Source organism: Cyclopterus lumpus, chromosome 17 (assembly GCF_009769545.1).
Source record: "Cyclopterus lumpus isolate fCycLum1 chromosome 17, fCycLum1.pri, whole genome shotgun sequence".
NCBI classification, from domain to species: domain Eukaryota; kingdom Metazoa; phylum Chordata; class Actinopteri; order Perciformes; family Cyclopteridae; genus Cyclopterus; species Cyclopterus lumpus.
Window position 1 is genome coordinate 5,931,108 of NC_046982.1, and position 13,089 is coordinate 5,944,196.

The 13,089-nt window shown below is 46.3% G+C and overlaps 2 protein-coding genes across 6 annotated transcripts; both read left to right on the forward strand.

Moving 5' to 3' along the window:
• Positions 1–635: 635 nt before the first annotated feature.
• tox4a (TOX high mobility group box family member 4 a) lies at positions 636–9,788 on the forward strand. 3 transcript variants are annotated; one of them, XM_034555989.1, is made up of 10 exons: positions 636–1,488; positions 1,578–1,643; positions 1,778–2,074; positions 2,180–2,425; positions 2,589–2,921; positions 3,006–3,086; positions 3,188–3,910; positions 6,690–6,832; positions 6,923–6,964; positions 9,021–9,788. In XM_034555989.1, exons 1-10 carry the CDS (start codon positions 1,384–1,386, stop codon positions 9,253–9,255), a joined length of 2,271 nt encoding a protein of 756 aa, XP_034411880.1. In that variant the 5' UTR covers positions 636–1,383; the 3' UTR covers positions 9,256–9,788. The 3 variants fall into 3 exon arrangements, with proteins under 3 accessions (XP_034411880.1, XP_034411879.1, XP_034411881.1); XM_034555988.1 differs by having other exon boundaries at positions 642–1,488; positions 1,775–2,074; XM_034555990.1 differs by lacking the exon at positions 9,021–9,788 and having other exon boundaries at positions 753–1,488; positions 1,775–2,074; positions 6,923–7,563.
• An 872-nt stretch (positions 9,789–10,660) lies between these two features.
• On the forward strand, positions 10,661–13,089 carry LOC117746709 (E3 ubiquitin/ISG15 ligase TRIM25-like). 3 transcript variants are annotated; one of them, XM_034556010.1, is made up of 6 exons: positions 10,661–11,048; positions 11,152–11,469; positions 11,800–11,892; positions 11,980–12,069; positions 12,178–12,267; positions 12,526–13,089. In XM_034556010.1, exons 1-6 carry the CDS (start codon positions 10,791–10,793, stop codon positions 12,601–12,603), a joined length of 927 nt encoding a protein of 308 aa, XP_034411901.1. In that variant the 5' UTR covers positions 10,661–10,790; the 3' UTR covers positions 12,604–13,089. The 3 variants fall into 3 exon arrangements, with proteins under 3 accessions (XP_034411901.1, XP_034411900.1, XP_034411902.1); XM_034556009.1 differs by having other exon boundaries at positions 11,980–12,064; XM_034556011.1 differs by lacking the exon at positions 11,980–12,069.

Consider the following 13,089-nt stretch of genomic DNA (forward strand, 5'->3'; position numbering starts at 1 on the left):
AATAAAAATAGGAAGAAATCTGCCATTGATTGCAGGGTCTGTCAGGTAAGTTACCCACTTTCCTATATTTATAACTAGCATCAAAAGGAAGAAACTTGTACCACTCCAAGAAAAGAATCAAACTTTTTATTAGTGCTCATGCTGACTTGAACTCTTAACGCTCTTAAAATCAAATAAAAACGAAATACCATTTATATAATAGATACCATAAATGTAAAATATGATCTTAAAAATACATTAATCTTCAGGGGCTACTTTCTTTCCCCTTTGCATTAGAGTGGGAGTACATTTGTTTGTGTATTTAGGTGGTGAGGAGGGGGATGCAGGACTTTTGTACTAAAACAAAATACAAATTGCACTGAAAGGTTGTTTAATGTAGTTTTAGAAAATGTATATATCACTAGAACATAAATACAGAATAATATCACAACATGGTCATATTACATGAATGCCAGTGAGCATTGATTTGGTGATTTTGAAGGTCTCAACCAGGCTAACTGGTTGTAACATTCCACAAAAAGTGAGTTTACAAGGTATGAAGTGATGTATTGTAGTGAAGCCAGTTTAGGTCTCTTTCCACAAATGTCCTTTGGAGAGGAAGGAGAGCGCACGAGCTGGAGTTCCCGCTTGAAGTCGGTGTTGCCTTCAGGGCCTTTTCTTTGCTCGTACATGTAAATAGAAAAAACAATCCAACATTGTCGTAAATATGAAGAGGTCTTTAGATCAACTGGTGGCTGCCGTTTCATGTGAGACTTGAAACAAGTGTATCTGATATTTTACTGGCTGTTTTGATTGCTAACAACCATGGTTATAAATAATGCTAAAAGGGTATCCTTTGTTCGCTTGGAAAGCTATTTGTGTTCGTGACAGTCTCGTCTTAGCGAGTCACATAGCTGGCAGAAAGTTCATAAATACGACCGTCATTACGTTATATATGTATTAAGTAGACCTTAAGTACCGCTACGTGTTTAACGGAACAGTTACACATTTCCCGACAACCCATGAAGGCACCACTCGCTATGATTCGGACATGGTAGCATCACAGCAGCGTATGAATGGGTTCGTGGTAGGCCTCCTGCAAGCTTTGCTCCCCGGGGAGCGAGTTCATAGTGTTTTTTATAACTTATTTGACTGCTATCAGTATCAAACACCCCTCTTTGTCCCAGGGCAGCCTCGAGCTTCAAAGCTATACAAACAATAGCTGCGCTCCATCTCCTCGGCCATGGCGGTATGCTAACCGGTGGCAGAGATTAGCTAGCAAGACGCTAGCAACTTTAGTCAATGTTGTGAGCGTTGAGCTAACTGTAAATGGGTAGGACGCGGAGGAATCACCCCTTTAGACTAAGTATAACACGCGTGTGTTTGGAGTAAAAACATCTCAAAATGGACCTAAATTTCTACTCTGACTTGTCGGATGGCTGTGCTCAAAATGTTGATCCGGAGTTTCTGGACACCCAAGCCTACGGTGGATACGCCGAGGAGAACAAGGTAACCCGACGTCACCAGGCTTCAGTGAAACGGTGGTCTTTGACCGGTTGGTTATTTAACGGTGACTATAAGCTAACGGTCTGTTTCAGTTCTCAGAAGGCAGCGACAGTTATCTCACCATCAGTGGAGGGGGCCACCCTTTCCTGTCGGCTGAGGTGAGTGAGCGACTTGACGCCGGCTAAAGTGGAGCAACATGGTGGCGTCAGAGCGGCGTAACGCGTCTTCACTGTACGTTTCCGGTCCTGTGGGGACTGACCCGTCTCTCTGTCTCGTTCTCCGCATACAGCAGACGTTCCATACGCCGAGTCTCGGGGATGAGGTTTTCGAGATCCCCCCCATCTCCCTGGATCCGGACCCGACTCTGAGCATCAGTGATGGCGTGTCACACTTTGAGTTGACAGATGGGCCGGGCGGGCCCGGGGGTTCTTCGGGCTCCCGGAGCCTGGTCAGCAACCTGGTGGTGGAGGCCAATGACCCGTCCTTTGCCTCCACCTTTGTGAACTCTGGGTCTCAGGGCCTGGAGCAGCTCAACCTTGGGGCGATGGGCCAAGCTGGAGGGGGAGCCCTGCTGAGCTCCTCGGCTCTGGTGAGCATCTGGTCCCTGTGGACCCTCACGCTGAAAAGCTGTTTGCGTGTTGAATGGAGTTAGTAGGTGTTTGCAACCCTTTTTTGTGTTCAAATCCCTCTGCAGGAACTGGGGAACTCCAGTGGTTCACATTTCAGCAGTTCGTCCCCCATGACCATTGATGTCCAGCTTGGCGACATCAGTCACAGTCTTTTGGGAAGCGGCCAGTTGAGCACTATTAACCCATCTGAACTGGCACTTGGTCTTGGGGGTGATAACATTGGGCATCCTTCGGATACACTAGAGCAGCCGCTCTCGGCAACGCCATCACCAGCCGGCTCCCTGCAGGATGAGGACATGGATGACTTCAAGGTGAGAGGTTCCACCCGTAGAAGCCCACGTACGACCTTAACGTGCGCTTGCGATGCGTTCCGGCAGCCTTGTATTCATTGATGTCGGATTTCGTGCTGTTTATAAGATCCGACAGTTAATGTCTTCTACCCCTGTCTTCCACTTTTCCCCTCTCCCTACTCAGAGGAGTGTGCTGGTAGACGCCCCCATGTATCTATCCTCGTCCCTTTCCCACATGTCCTCCCACCCTGCTCCTACGTCTTCTGTGTCTCCGGCTATAGCCAGGAGGGGCGGAGGCAAGCCGGCCTCTCTGGCCTTGGTGACTGCGGCACTGGGCACTAAGAAAGGGAGGAAGAAGAAAGACCCAAACGAACCACAGAAGCCCGTCTCAGCGTATGCGTTGTTCTTCCGAGACACCCAGGCAGCCATTAAGGGCCAGAACCCCAACGCCTCTTTTGGGGAAGTGTCAAAGATTGTGGCCTCCATGTGGGACAGTCTGGCTGAGGAACAGAAGCAGGTATAGGGATCCTTATAGATCAATGTCCTGTGTCAGTTTTGGGGGAGAACAAATTATTTCAATGATTGTACTTGTCTCCACTAGGTGTATAAAAGAAAGACGGAAGCAGCCAAAAGGGAGTACATGAAAGCCCTCGTAGCTTATAGAGAGAACCAGCTTACACAGGTAAGATTGCGCTGTCCTCTAAATGAAAACCTGGTGATTGCCGTTTGGGATTTTCATTCATATTTCTATTCCATGTTTCTTTGAAACTGTCCTCACCACAGCCTGCCACTGAGGAGATGGAGACCCCTTCACCACCACGACCTCCACCACCGGTGGTCAGTCTGGCACCTGGGGCCTTTTCCTTAGCTGGTCACCAGGCCATCCGTCTGCCGACCAGCAACCTGGAGGAGAACACCATCACCAACATTTGTGCCTCCAACATCATCCTGGACGTCCCGGAGATGACCACCCGTTCCCGCACGGGGGCAAACAAAGTCCCTTTTCCAGCAGCTGCGGTACCCCCGTCCCCGACCATCACGAAGATTATAATCCCAAAGCACATGTTGCAGTTGGGGGGCCAGGTGGTGACTGTGTTGCACGGAGGTGTCCGTGCTTTGCAGCCCGCACTGGTGGTGTCGGGTGCCTCTCGTCAACCACCCCCGCTGCAGCAGATGCAGAACGCTCCGCCTCCGCCGCGGCTCCAGCAAATGGCGCCAGCGCCTCCGCCCTTGCAGGCCAAACCCCGCAAGGGAAGCTCCACGCTAGGTGTCCCCGTGTCCATCACGGCTACACCTCCGCCTCCTCTCCAGATAAAAATAGTTCCCGCGTCCTTGCAGGGCAAAGAGGCTCTGCCGATTATCGTCCCCAATACAATGGCTTTGTCGTCCACCGCAACCACGGCTGCTATGTCTGCACCTGTCGTGTCGCTACAGGTGATGCATTCTGCTGACACGTTGGGCAACACGGACGACGACGAAGTTACAGAAGTGCTGCATCCAGAAGAGGTACGCGTTCTTCATGCATTACTCTTCATTGTTTTGTGTGAGACCTTGTTTATTCACAAATAATTTATTTGATTGTTGACAACTTTCAGTTCTTTTGAAGCCGACTCATAATTTATCCTCGCACAACAAAAAGCTGTTGTCGTAGCAACATATTCCCAACTGCCTCACAAGTCTGAAGATGTTCAACTTTATCTCTCCCACTAGTGCAACAATAGTAGCCACACATCCTTTCTTGTTTTAAAGCTTTGAATGGGGTCAATTATCTCAATGGAAAAACAACTAAAAAACCGTCTTCTTATAACGGCACAATGAGTAGGACTTTCAGGAAAAATATGATAGATTGATACGCTAATAATAACAATAACCCTAACCCTAATCTAAGTTTGCATCCAAGAGGAAGCTATGGAAATGGTGGACATAGTCAGTAATCGGTCTTGTATTTGTGTGTGGATGTGGGAAAATGGATGTACCGAACCAAAAGAGCAGCACCGGCGTCAGAGAGGGAGAGAGAACCTCGGCGGGCAGGAAGGGAGAGACCTGAGCAGAAGTACAGAGTCCAAGAAAAGGGTATTGAGTGATTTCTCTCTAAGAAAGAAACTCTGCGTTCAGAGAAATGAGTTAAGTCATTAACTGGGGAAGGATGCAGATTCTGCACATCTCAGAGTCTGGTCATTAGAAAATAATCCAAAGAATATGGCACAGCTGTGAATCAGTGTCTGTGTGAGAAGAGCGAGACCACCAAAAAGGCTTTGAGCAGCTAAATATAAGATAAAAGATGTCCACACAAATGCTGCTGGTTCACCAATTTTGTGTGAAAGAGAAAGCACTCGCATGACATCTGGGCGAGTTGAAAATGTGCCGGTTATGCAAGTTGACACGGATTGGTCAGTTTCACACAGATGATTGAGGGGGAGGGGTGCAGGGGATGCTGTGTCATCACACAGCTGTCAAAGGAGCCTCGACTAGTTACTGAGGTGACTGTTGCGCAATCAGTTATTGTGTGTTTTCTATCTGTTGACTGTAGGGCTGCAACAACGAATCGATAAAATCGATTATTAAAATAGTTGGCAACGAATTGCATTATCGATTTGTTGTGTCACGCGATTATTGTGCCACCCAATAAGACGCGGAGATGTTTGAGTATAACAACAACAAAAATTGAGTTGAGCGTGGAGCGGAGCAACAAAAAAAAGCCGGTAGAGCAAAGACCATCGGAGAGACCCGTAACGTTGTGCGAGAACTAACTTATTTCCCAGTGGGGTAAGGGCTGTTTCTACGGAGACAGGCCACGCCCCCTTCCCTTCCTGCCCGCCTGCATGCTGCTGCTGCTCCGGCAGCGCTGGAAGCGGAAGTTATCGAGACGGAGTCGGTGAAACTCCGAGCTGTGTGAGCCTAGGGATGATGTTGGCCGTTTCTCAATCCAAAGTACGCTGAGTACAGAATTGTGTTCTTTTGGAGTCTGGACTTGGGAGTTTGGACTCTGGAGTCCAGACTCCAGAGGACGGGAGGACGCAGGACGGTCTTTCTGCAATTGGAACAGCAGCGAACTTGATGACGTCACCACGTCAGCTATTCTTGCTCATGAGTTTACTCGAATTATTCACTGTAATTTATTAACAGTTAGTATACAATATAGTTATTGTAATTGCAACCCTCAGTTAAACTGATTTAACCTGTGAACTAATAATAAACTCTGTGCTCGTTAGATCCTCCAAACAGAATGATATCTCATGTGTAACCGCTACGGAGACACCAGAGCCAGCGGATCATTTGAAAAAGTCCTGCCGACATCAGGCTGTTCTCGGCGGCCACACTGAGCGCTGACCGCCTGGCGCTGCAGGCTCACCGGTCCCAAGAGCCGGAACTCAAATCTCCGAAACCTTCGGCGCATATTTTTTATCGGCTGAATCTCGACAAACCGACCCCAGATTTGATTCTTAAACTAATAACTTCTCACCTGAAAACGTCCTAAAATTCCGTGACTCAACAACAGTAGTATTTAGAAAAAGTCAACTTTCAGTTGAGTATTTTGCCCTTCCCCATTGCTCCCCGTCGCTGGTGCGAAATGCATTGTGGGATATTGGCTCTCCAAAGTACGCACAAGTCTCCTCTGATGCATCCTTTGGAAACTGGGCGGATCAAGTCACATCCGGGCATTTTTACCGTGCTTTGCGAGAAGCGGACTTTTGAATTGGAACAGTACTTGGGCCGCGACTGATGACGTTTCACAAGTCCACGAGAACACAAGTACGGACAACAACGCATATTGAGAAACGGGCGTTATGAACCCAAACACCAGGGCGTTAGATGTTCCGACGTTTATGGGATGTCCACAACAAGTATAAAGCAGAACTAGTGGTTATTTATTCCGTGGTGAACGGTGGAAATAACTGTTTTTACGGAGACAAGCCACGCCCCCTTTTAAGTGCGTCTTATTTATGTACAATTTCTTTTTTCTTTTAGCAGGTGCGGCCTATAGATAGCTGCGCTCTATAATCCTGAATTTACGGTACCTGTTACCTGTGCATTTTCTGGCACAGTTCTGTTTAATAAAGGGTTGGAAATTAATGCTTTTTTGTTTTATTATCCGTTTAATCGAACAGATAATCGACAGATTAATCGATTATCAAAATAATAGTTAGTTGCAGCCGTAGTTGACTGTGACATGAAATCTTTTTTCTCTTGGTCTGGCAAAAAGTTGAAAAACAATAATTAAAAATGAACTGGGTCCCCAATATTAATGATGCTCTCCCACGTATTTCCTGCTCTTTCTCTTCAGGAAGAGATGACGGTGACTGTGTCCGGCGATGCCAGGGCGTTGAGAAGCGTGTGCATCAGGACGGGCTGCACCAACGCAGCCGTGGAGAGCAACGACTGGGACAGCGAATACTGCAGCAACGAATGTGTGGCCACTCACTGCAGGTGTGTACAGAGGTTTGAAACGGCCACTTGGTTGACTTTTGTGTTCAAGACATGAAAGAACTTTTCTGAACTTTTTGTTTCCTCTTCCAGCACTATATTCAAGGCCTGGTGCTTGAACAGGAATCAGACCATGTAAGTGGTGAAATAAGGAGCAGCTACCAATCACAGAATACTTGTTTTTCCACTTGGTGCCAAATTAAGCCCGGCGATTCCACCTTTAACATTTTTGGCACCGTTTTTAGTCAGATGTCAAGCGACTTCAAGGCAGCTACGGGGGGGAAAAATCAGCACAGTTAAGTGTAACGGCTGGTCAGAAAAAAGGTTTTTATTTTTCATTAGCTCACAGGTCAAGCTATTTGTATTTACTGTAAATTGGGAGTTTGTTTCTCAAAACGCTCTGACAAAGTTCATTTCTACAGCAGTTTGTGACATGACTGTTACAGCACCCTATGATTTGAAAGTCATGCTCTGTAATGTTTTTGGTGTTTCATGTGTCCAAGCAAGCAAAGCAACATTTCCAACGCTTTCTTAACTACTAACTAAGGCTGAAATATGTCCTAGTTTGAGTGTGAAAACAATTAGTACCACTGTATACTTTGTTTTTGTTCACAGAATAGTGGCCTTTAGGTTTATTATTGCCTCTTTCTTTTTGTTAAACATTCTGTTCAGATCGCTGTTTAAAAAGAAGTTTGACTTTCATGTTTTCTTAATAAATAAGCGGATTTGCTCAATCCAGTTCTTAAAGCAGGACTAACTCTTGTAACTAACCCCCCGTGGCTCAGTTGAATACTTGTCTAGATGTCGCTGTGTACCTAGCGTTACAGAGTGTGACTCCTCCCTGAAAACGTTCCTGCAAAGCTACCTTTTCCATGAGCCCGTACTCAACACTTGTTTTTAATTTAATTAATTTTAACCTGCAGGCTACCAGCGGGGGTAACTGAATTTGTTTTTACATAGGGTCTCCAATTTTATTTTTTTCACATTCTTCAGTAGGATTAAATAAATACTGTAACATCATAAATAACTTTGAAATGTACAACATGTTTTGTGTGCGCGCGTGTAATGTCCCAATTGACTGTTTTGTGTAACTTGGATGTTACGTCACAGTGCAGATGCTGGACGGGACAAGAGTGAGCGGTGAGTTAGCCAGCGTGCATCGTCTTGTTTTGGAGGCCAACGTTACAGAGAAGCACTTTATTATGCCCAGGCAGTGTATTACGGGACAGTGTTCTGAGAGTCGATGGTCGAGTTTTGTTTGCAACGCAACTTAAATAACATTACGGACGGTTTGAAGCCACCTTCCTGTTCCCATGCAATGTTAACTAAAACTACCATTTGCCTCATTTTGATTGTTGTATTTTTCATAAAAATGTAATGATGTTCCATCCATCCTATGTCGGTTCTGATGCTCAGAAGCATCTCTATCGAGCCATCGTCTACTTCTTTGGTCGTCCTCCTTCGTCTCTGATCTCCCCCTCGAGACCGGACCCTGCATCGGAACCGGTCTCATGTAGCGTTGACCTCATCTCCTTTTGAACTGTCGGTGGGTCTCGGTCCACAGTAAGCAGAAGGTTTTGGGTTCGCTTCCCCATGAGCATCGTTGCCGGGCTGCGTTCTGTAGTGTTCCTGCACGGCCAAATGCGGGTCGTTGCCTGCTCATTTAGCATCAGCCTTTTGGCTGCTTTCACTATCCCATTGCTCCACGGGTGAGTCAATGACGTGCTAAAAATCGAGCTCATAGTTGGTATGTCAATAGAAGTTTTTTTTGGTATCATTATGCTGTGATCGACGTGTTATAGTGACAGAGAGACATCATCATCTTGATATACAATATTAGTTTGTTCCTTTGGTGTACATTTGATTCATTTGACCTATCATCACCAAAGGTCACATTTAGCCTGAGTACACCATTTCGGCCTTCGTAGGGGTTTAAATGATCAGATCCCTTCCAGGTAGCAGGTGCTTGTGATTCTATTCAGGCAGTAGGACACATCTCTTGTGATTAAAGTTAACAAAGTCAAATGGACTTCTGTTGAGTCTTTAGGTCAATTCTAGCTAACAATAGCTAGGTCAGCATGATATTCTATTGTAGATAGCTAATGTCAGCTAGGTCAACAAAATACAACTTGAAATAGAACTGTATACTTGATCAACTTGAAAATATTATTTAGATTTTCTTTATCCACAGTGTTTTGGTATGGCTGGTCGCAGTCATTCCAGATTTACAGCTGAATTGGTCATGGAGATGCTACATGAAGAACAAGATGAGGAAGATGCAGCAAAAGAGAAAGAGATGCGTTGACAAAGTAGAAGTCATGGCCTTTTATTGGTTTGACCCTCCTTGCAGGGACACACGCTGGGATGTGGCCCTGCAAGGAGCTGTTTCTGGATCTACTGCAAAGTCCAATGGACAAGCTCATTGAGAAGAACCTGAAAATTGTGGGGAACAAGCCGGACATACGCCTGTCATGAAGCCATCCAAATCGAGGGAGAAGCATAGCTCCATTCAGTGGCAACATGACCGTGGTGAGCAATGTGCCAAAAAAGGGAAAGTGCTGTCCTCCTGAGCACCATGCATGACAGAGCAGTGGATGAAACAGTGTGAAGAAGAAACCAGAAGTGATCCAGTACTATAACCCAACTATCAGATGGTTCACACCTACACATGCAAGCAGAGAACACGGAGGTGGCCCATGTTGCTCTGGCACAATGTGCTGGATGTGGCCACCCTCAATGCCTCCACCAACTGGTGTGAACCAATGCACTGCGGATATTCATCAAGGAGCTTGTCATGCCACATATGAAGAGGCGCATGGAGGGCACGCCCCACCTCCAAACCCCATATTATACAGGCAATAAGAAGATGTGGGTTAAAAAATAAACGCTGCCACCACCCAGCCACATGAGGACATCAGACAGGAGGGCCAATGTTGTCTTGTGTATGGTTGTGTGCCAAATGGACAAATACATATTAAAATAAATATTTGTTCAAATCACTGCAAAAATAATCTTTTTTTTAACAAAATCATTATTATCGTATGTTTTATTTAAACTTATCACACTTACACACATGGGTCATTTTGTGTTTGTTTACATTTTGTGTCATGTTTTTAACTCACTGGACTTTTTCTTAGCGACTGAGGATGCCGAGCTCGTCTGTGTGAAGTAGAATGTGTGAGAGTGCAGAACACTTTCTGTCACACCGGTCTTGTATCCAACCCGTTTATATAATAGTATACACGCATATGAAAATAAGGACATGTATCTGGAGGTCTACCTATGGCTGCAGAAGCATTTTGATTGGCACCGCAACTCTCTGCCCTCCTTGGCCCTGCGTGATCTGCAACACCTGTGGACTGCCAGTATTGTGCTGATTCTGACTGACACTCAAACTAGCTCCAACCAAAGTCAGTCTCAGAAGAGGTTATGAACACAATCAGAATCAGCTTTATTGGCCATGTGTGCGAACATACAAGGAATTTGAGTTTTTGCCGATGCTCTCAGCGTAGATACATTGTAATAAACAAAAAACAGAGGTAAGCATAACCATTTGTACAAATATATATATATATATATGAACACAAAACAGATCAACAATCACAACACAATGGAGGAAATTGTGTTTATTTTTACATTGTGTGAATTTAGAAAAAGTGGCCGTTCAAACAGTCGTCTTATTTCTGTTCTGTCTCATAATCATATATGTTGGTTACGTAATGCTGCATTTAACTTTTTTTAAATGGTCTCATATTCGAAGACCCGCCCACTCTTGCGCTTCGACCGTGTTTAGGCCCCGCCCCCACCAGGAAGCCCTCATAAACTCAGCGAGGCGCTTTCGGTTTCCGCGAAGTGGCCCCGCCGAGGACGTGAGCTGTTAGTCAGCCTTCACGGCTGAAACTTATTACCCCCCCCCCCCACACACACACACACACACTTTTGGAAGAAGAGGGAATGAAGAATGGAAGACGCGGAGAAAACCCAGCTCGAGGAGCTGCTGATGTGCCCGGTGTGCCAGGACATCTTCCGGGACCCCCGGCAGCTGCCCTGTGGACACAGCATGTGCATGGGCTGTCTGGAGAACGTGATGGATCACTCCTCGGACGTTCCCTTCCGCTGCCCGGACTGCAGGGCCGATTTCGGGCCGGTCATCGCGGTGCATAAGAGCTACGCGCTGGCCAACATCGTGGAGGACTTCAGGGTGAATCGGAGGAGGAGGGTAAAAACTACAATCTATTAAATCATAACACTCAGACAACGTGGCGCATATACAAACAGCTGTGGGCTCTAACACACCTTGTGCTCCACATCTCAATGTGCAGAAGGAGCAGACACAAAGTGTGTACTGCGACTGCTGCCCGGAGAGAAGGACTCTGGCCACCAAGACGTGCCTGAAGTGTGAGGTGTCGCTGTGCGCGGAGCACGTCAAGGGCCACCTGGAGCTGCCGGTGTTCTCGGGGCACCCCTTGGTGAGGCCCCTGGGGGACCTCCTGGAGAGGAAGTGCCCGCGTCACGAGGACGAGGTGCTGAGGTACTACTGCAACACGTCCCGGCGCTACATCTGTAACATCTGCGCCCTGGAGAGCAGGCGGCACAAGGAGGCCACCGAGGCCTCCTGCGTCCTGCGCAGACAGCTCACCGTGAGTTTGGAGCATGGCGCACTTTTACGCGCAGAGATAAATCAAATCAATCTTTTTTTTTACGTCAGGTTGGATTCCCAAAGGGAGTTTGTGGGAGCAACAGTCGGTCATAAACAGAGTGGGTTCAACCACCACTGATTGTTTTAGGACGTTGTTGTTGTTGTTGTTTGTGACGTGGAGAAACAGGATTTTATGGTCTGACTTTCAAAAGGCTAAATAATATAGTGTCAGTGCAGAATATGGTGATGGTATTTTCCAACATAAAGCTACTTAAGGAAAAATCCAAACCCGGATGTCAAGGGGTGTAAAGCTGAGCGCTGTGTTCAACAGGAGTACATGGACCAGCGCTTTGACGTGCTCAAGGAGCAAATCGGAGAATCCATCGAGTCTGTAAACAAACTGCAGGAAGACATCAAACGTGAAGTAAGCTGCGTTCACTTAATCGTCTGTCTGTGATTGTATTGAACTCTTTAAGGGTTCTGCTCCAACATGCATGTTCCCCCCTCACAGAAACGGACGGGGAACCCGTTCGTCCCGTCCCTCAGCGGTGTCACAGTGGTGCTGTTCTGTCTGTGGCTCATCGTTCTGTATTACGGTGAGGTGATGGTGATGGTGGTGATGATGATGATGATGCCACTCGTGTGGAGCCTGTCTTGCATGTATGAGGGTCCACTCACCGACGTCGTCTCTTCTCGTTCCCCCATCCAGCGTACAACTACTCCGTGGAAATCCAGACGCTCACCGACGCGCTGGAGGAGCAGCAGAACCGCGTGCGTCACATTTACTCCACCATTGTGGGTAAGAAGGCCGGCTGGTGTGTTCAGCACATCTTGTTTCGGGGTTGTGTGTCAATGTGGCTGTTGAAGGAATGAGTCAACATTTTTGGGAAACACGCCTATTTGTATTAAAGTAAGTCGTGGTTTCACAGGACGTTATGACCAACTGGTCCTTGGTCGGACTCGGTGCCTCAAGATGAAGTCAACTTGTGTCTGATCTGATTCTCCACTTGCAGGGCTGCACTTGGATAATCTTTTCTTTTTCTTTATCCCTGCATAGAACACTTGGTCACTCATCCAATACAGAGCCACACGCATACGGAGACGGAGGATCGAGGTACAAAATACGATCTCTTGAAACTTTGGAACAGTAAACTTAGTTAACGACGGGTTTGAGTTGGAGTATCCTGACCGGCCTGAAGAAGATGCCATCGGATCATGTGCCTTATGAATATTACCATTACGCAGACAGTGTGTTCACAGCCACATTAATATTCTGGTTTTGAGCATACTTGTGAAGATGGTTATTACCATCACCGTTAATATTCTAATATCCAGGTTTCCGATTGTCTGCATCGTTTCTGTAACCACGAAGTTCCCTCAATAGTTGAGGCTGAAGCCCGTTTGGTTTCTGGCTCCCTGGACTCTGCTGCCTTTACTCCTCTGGTTTAGTTTCATCAGTTATGAGAGCAACAATATAATTATAGTTAATCACTTTTGTTTCAGCGTGAACATGTTTGTTTTGCTTTTCTCACTGATTATTTGATTTGAGGACCTCTAAAGAATGTTTGTAAAAAAGTTGTATTTAATATAAAAAAATCTAATTAAAATGACTTTCAACATA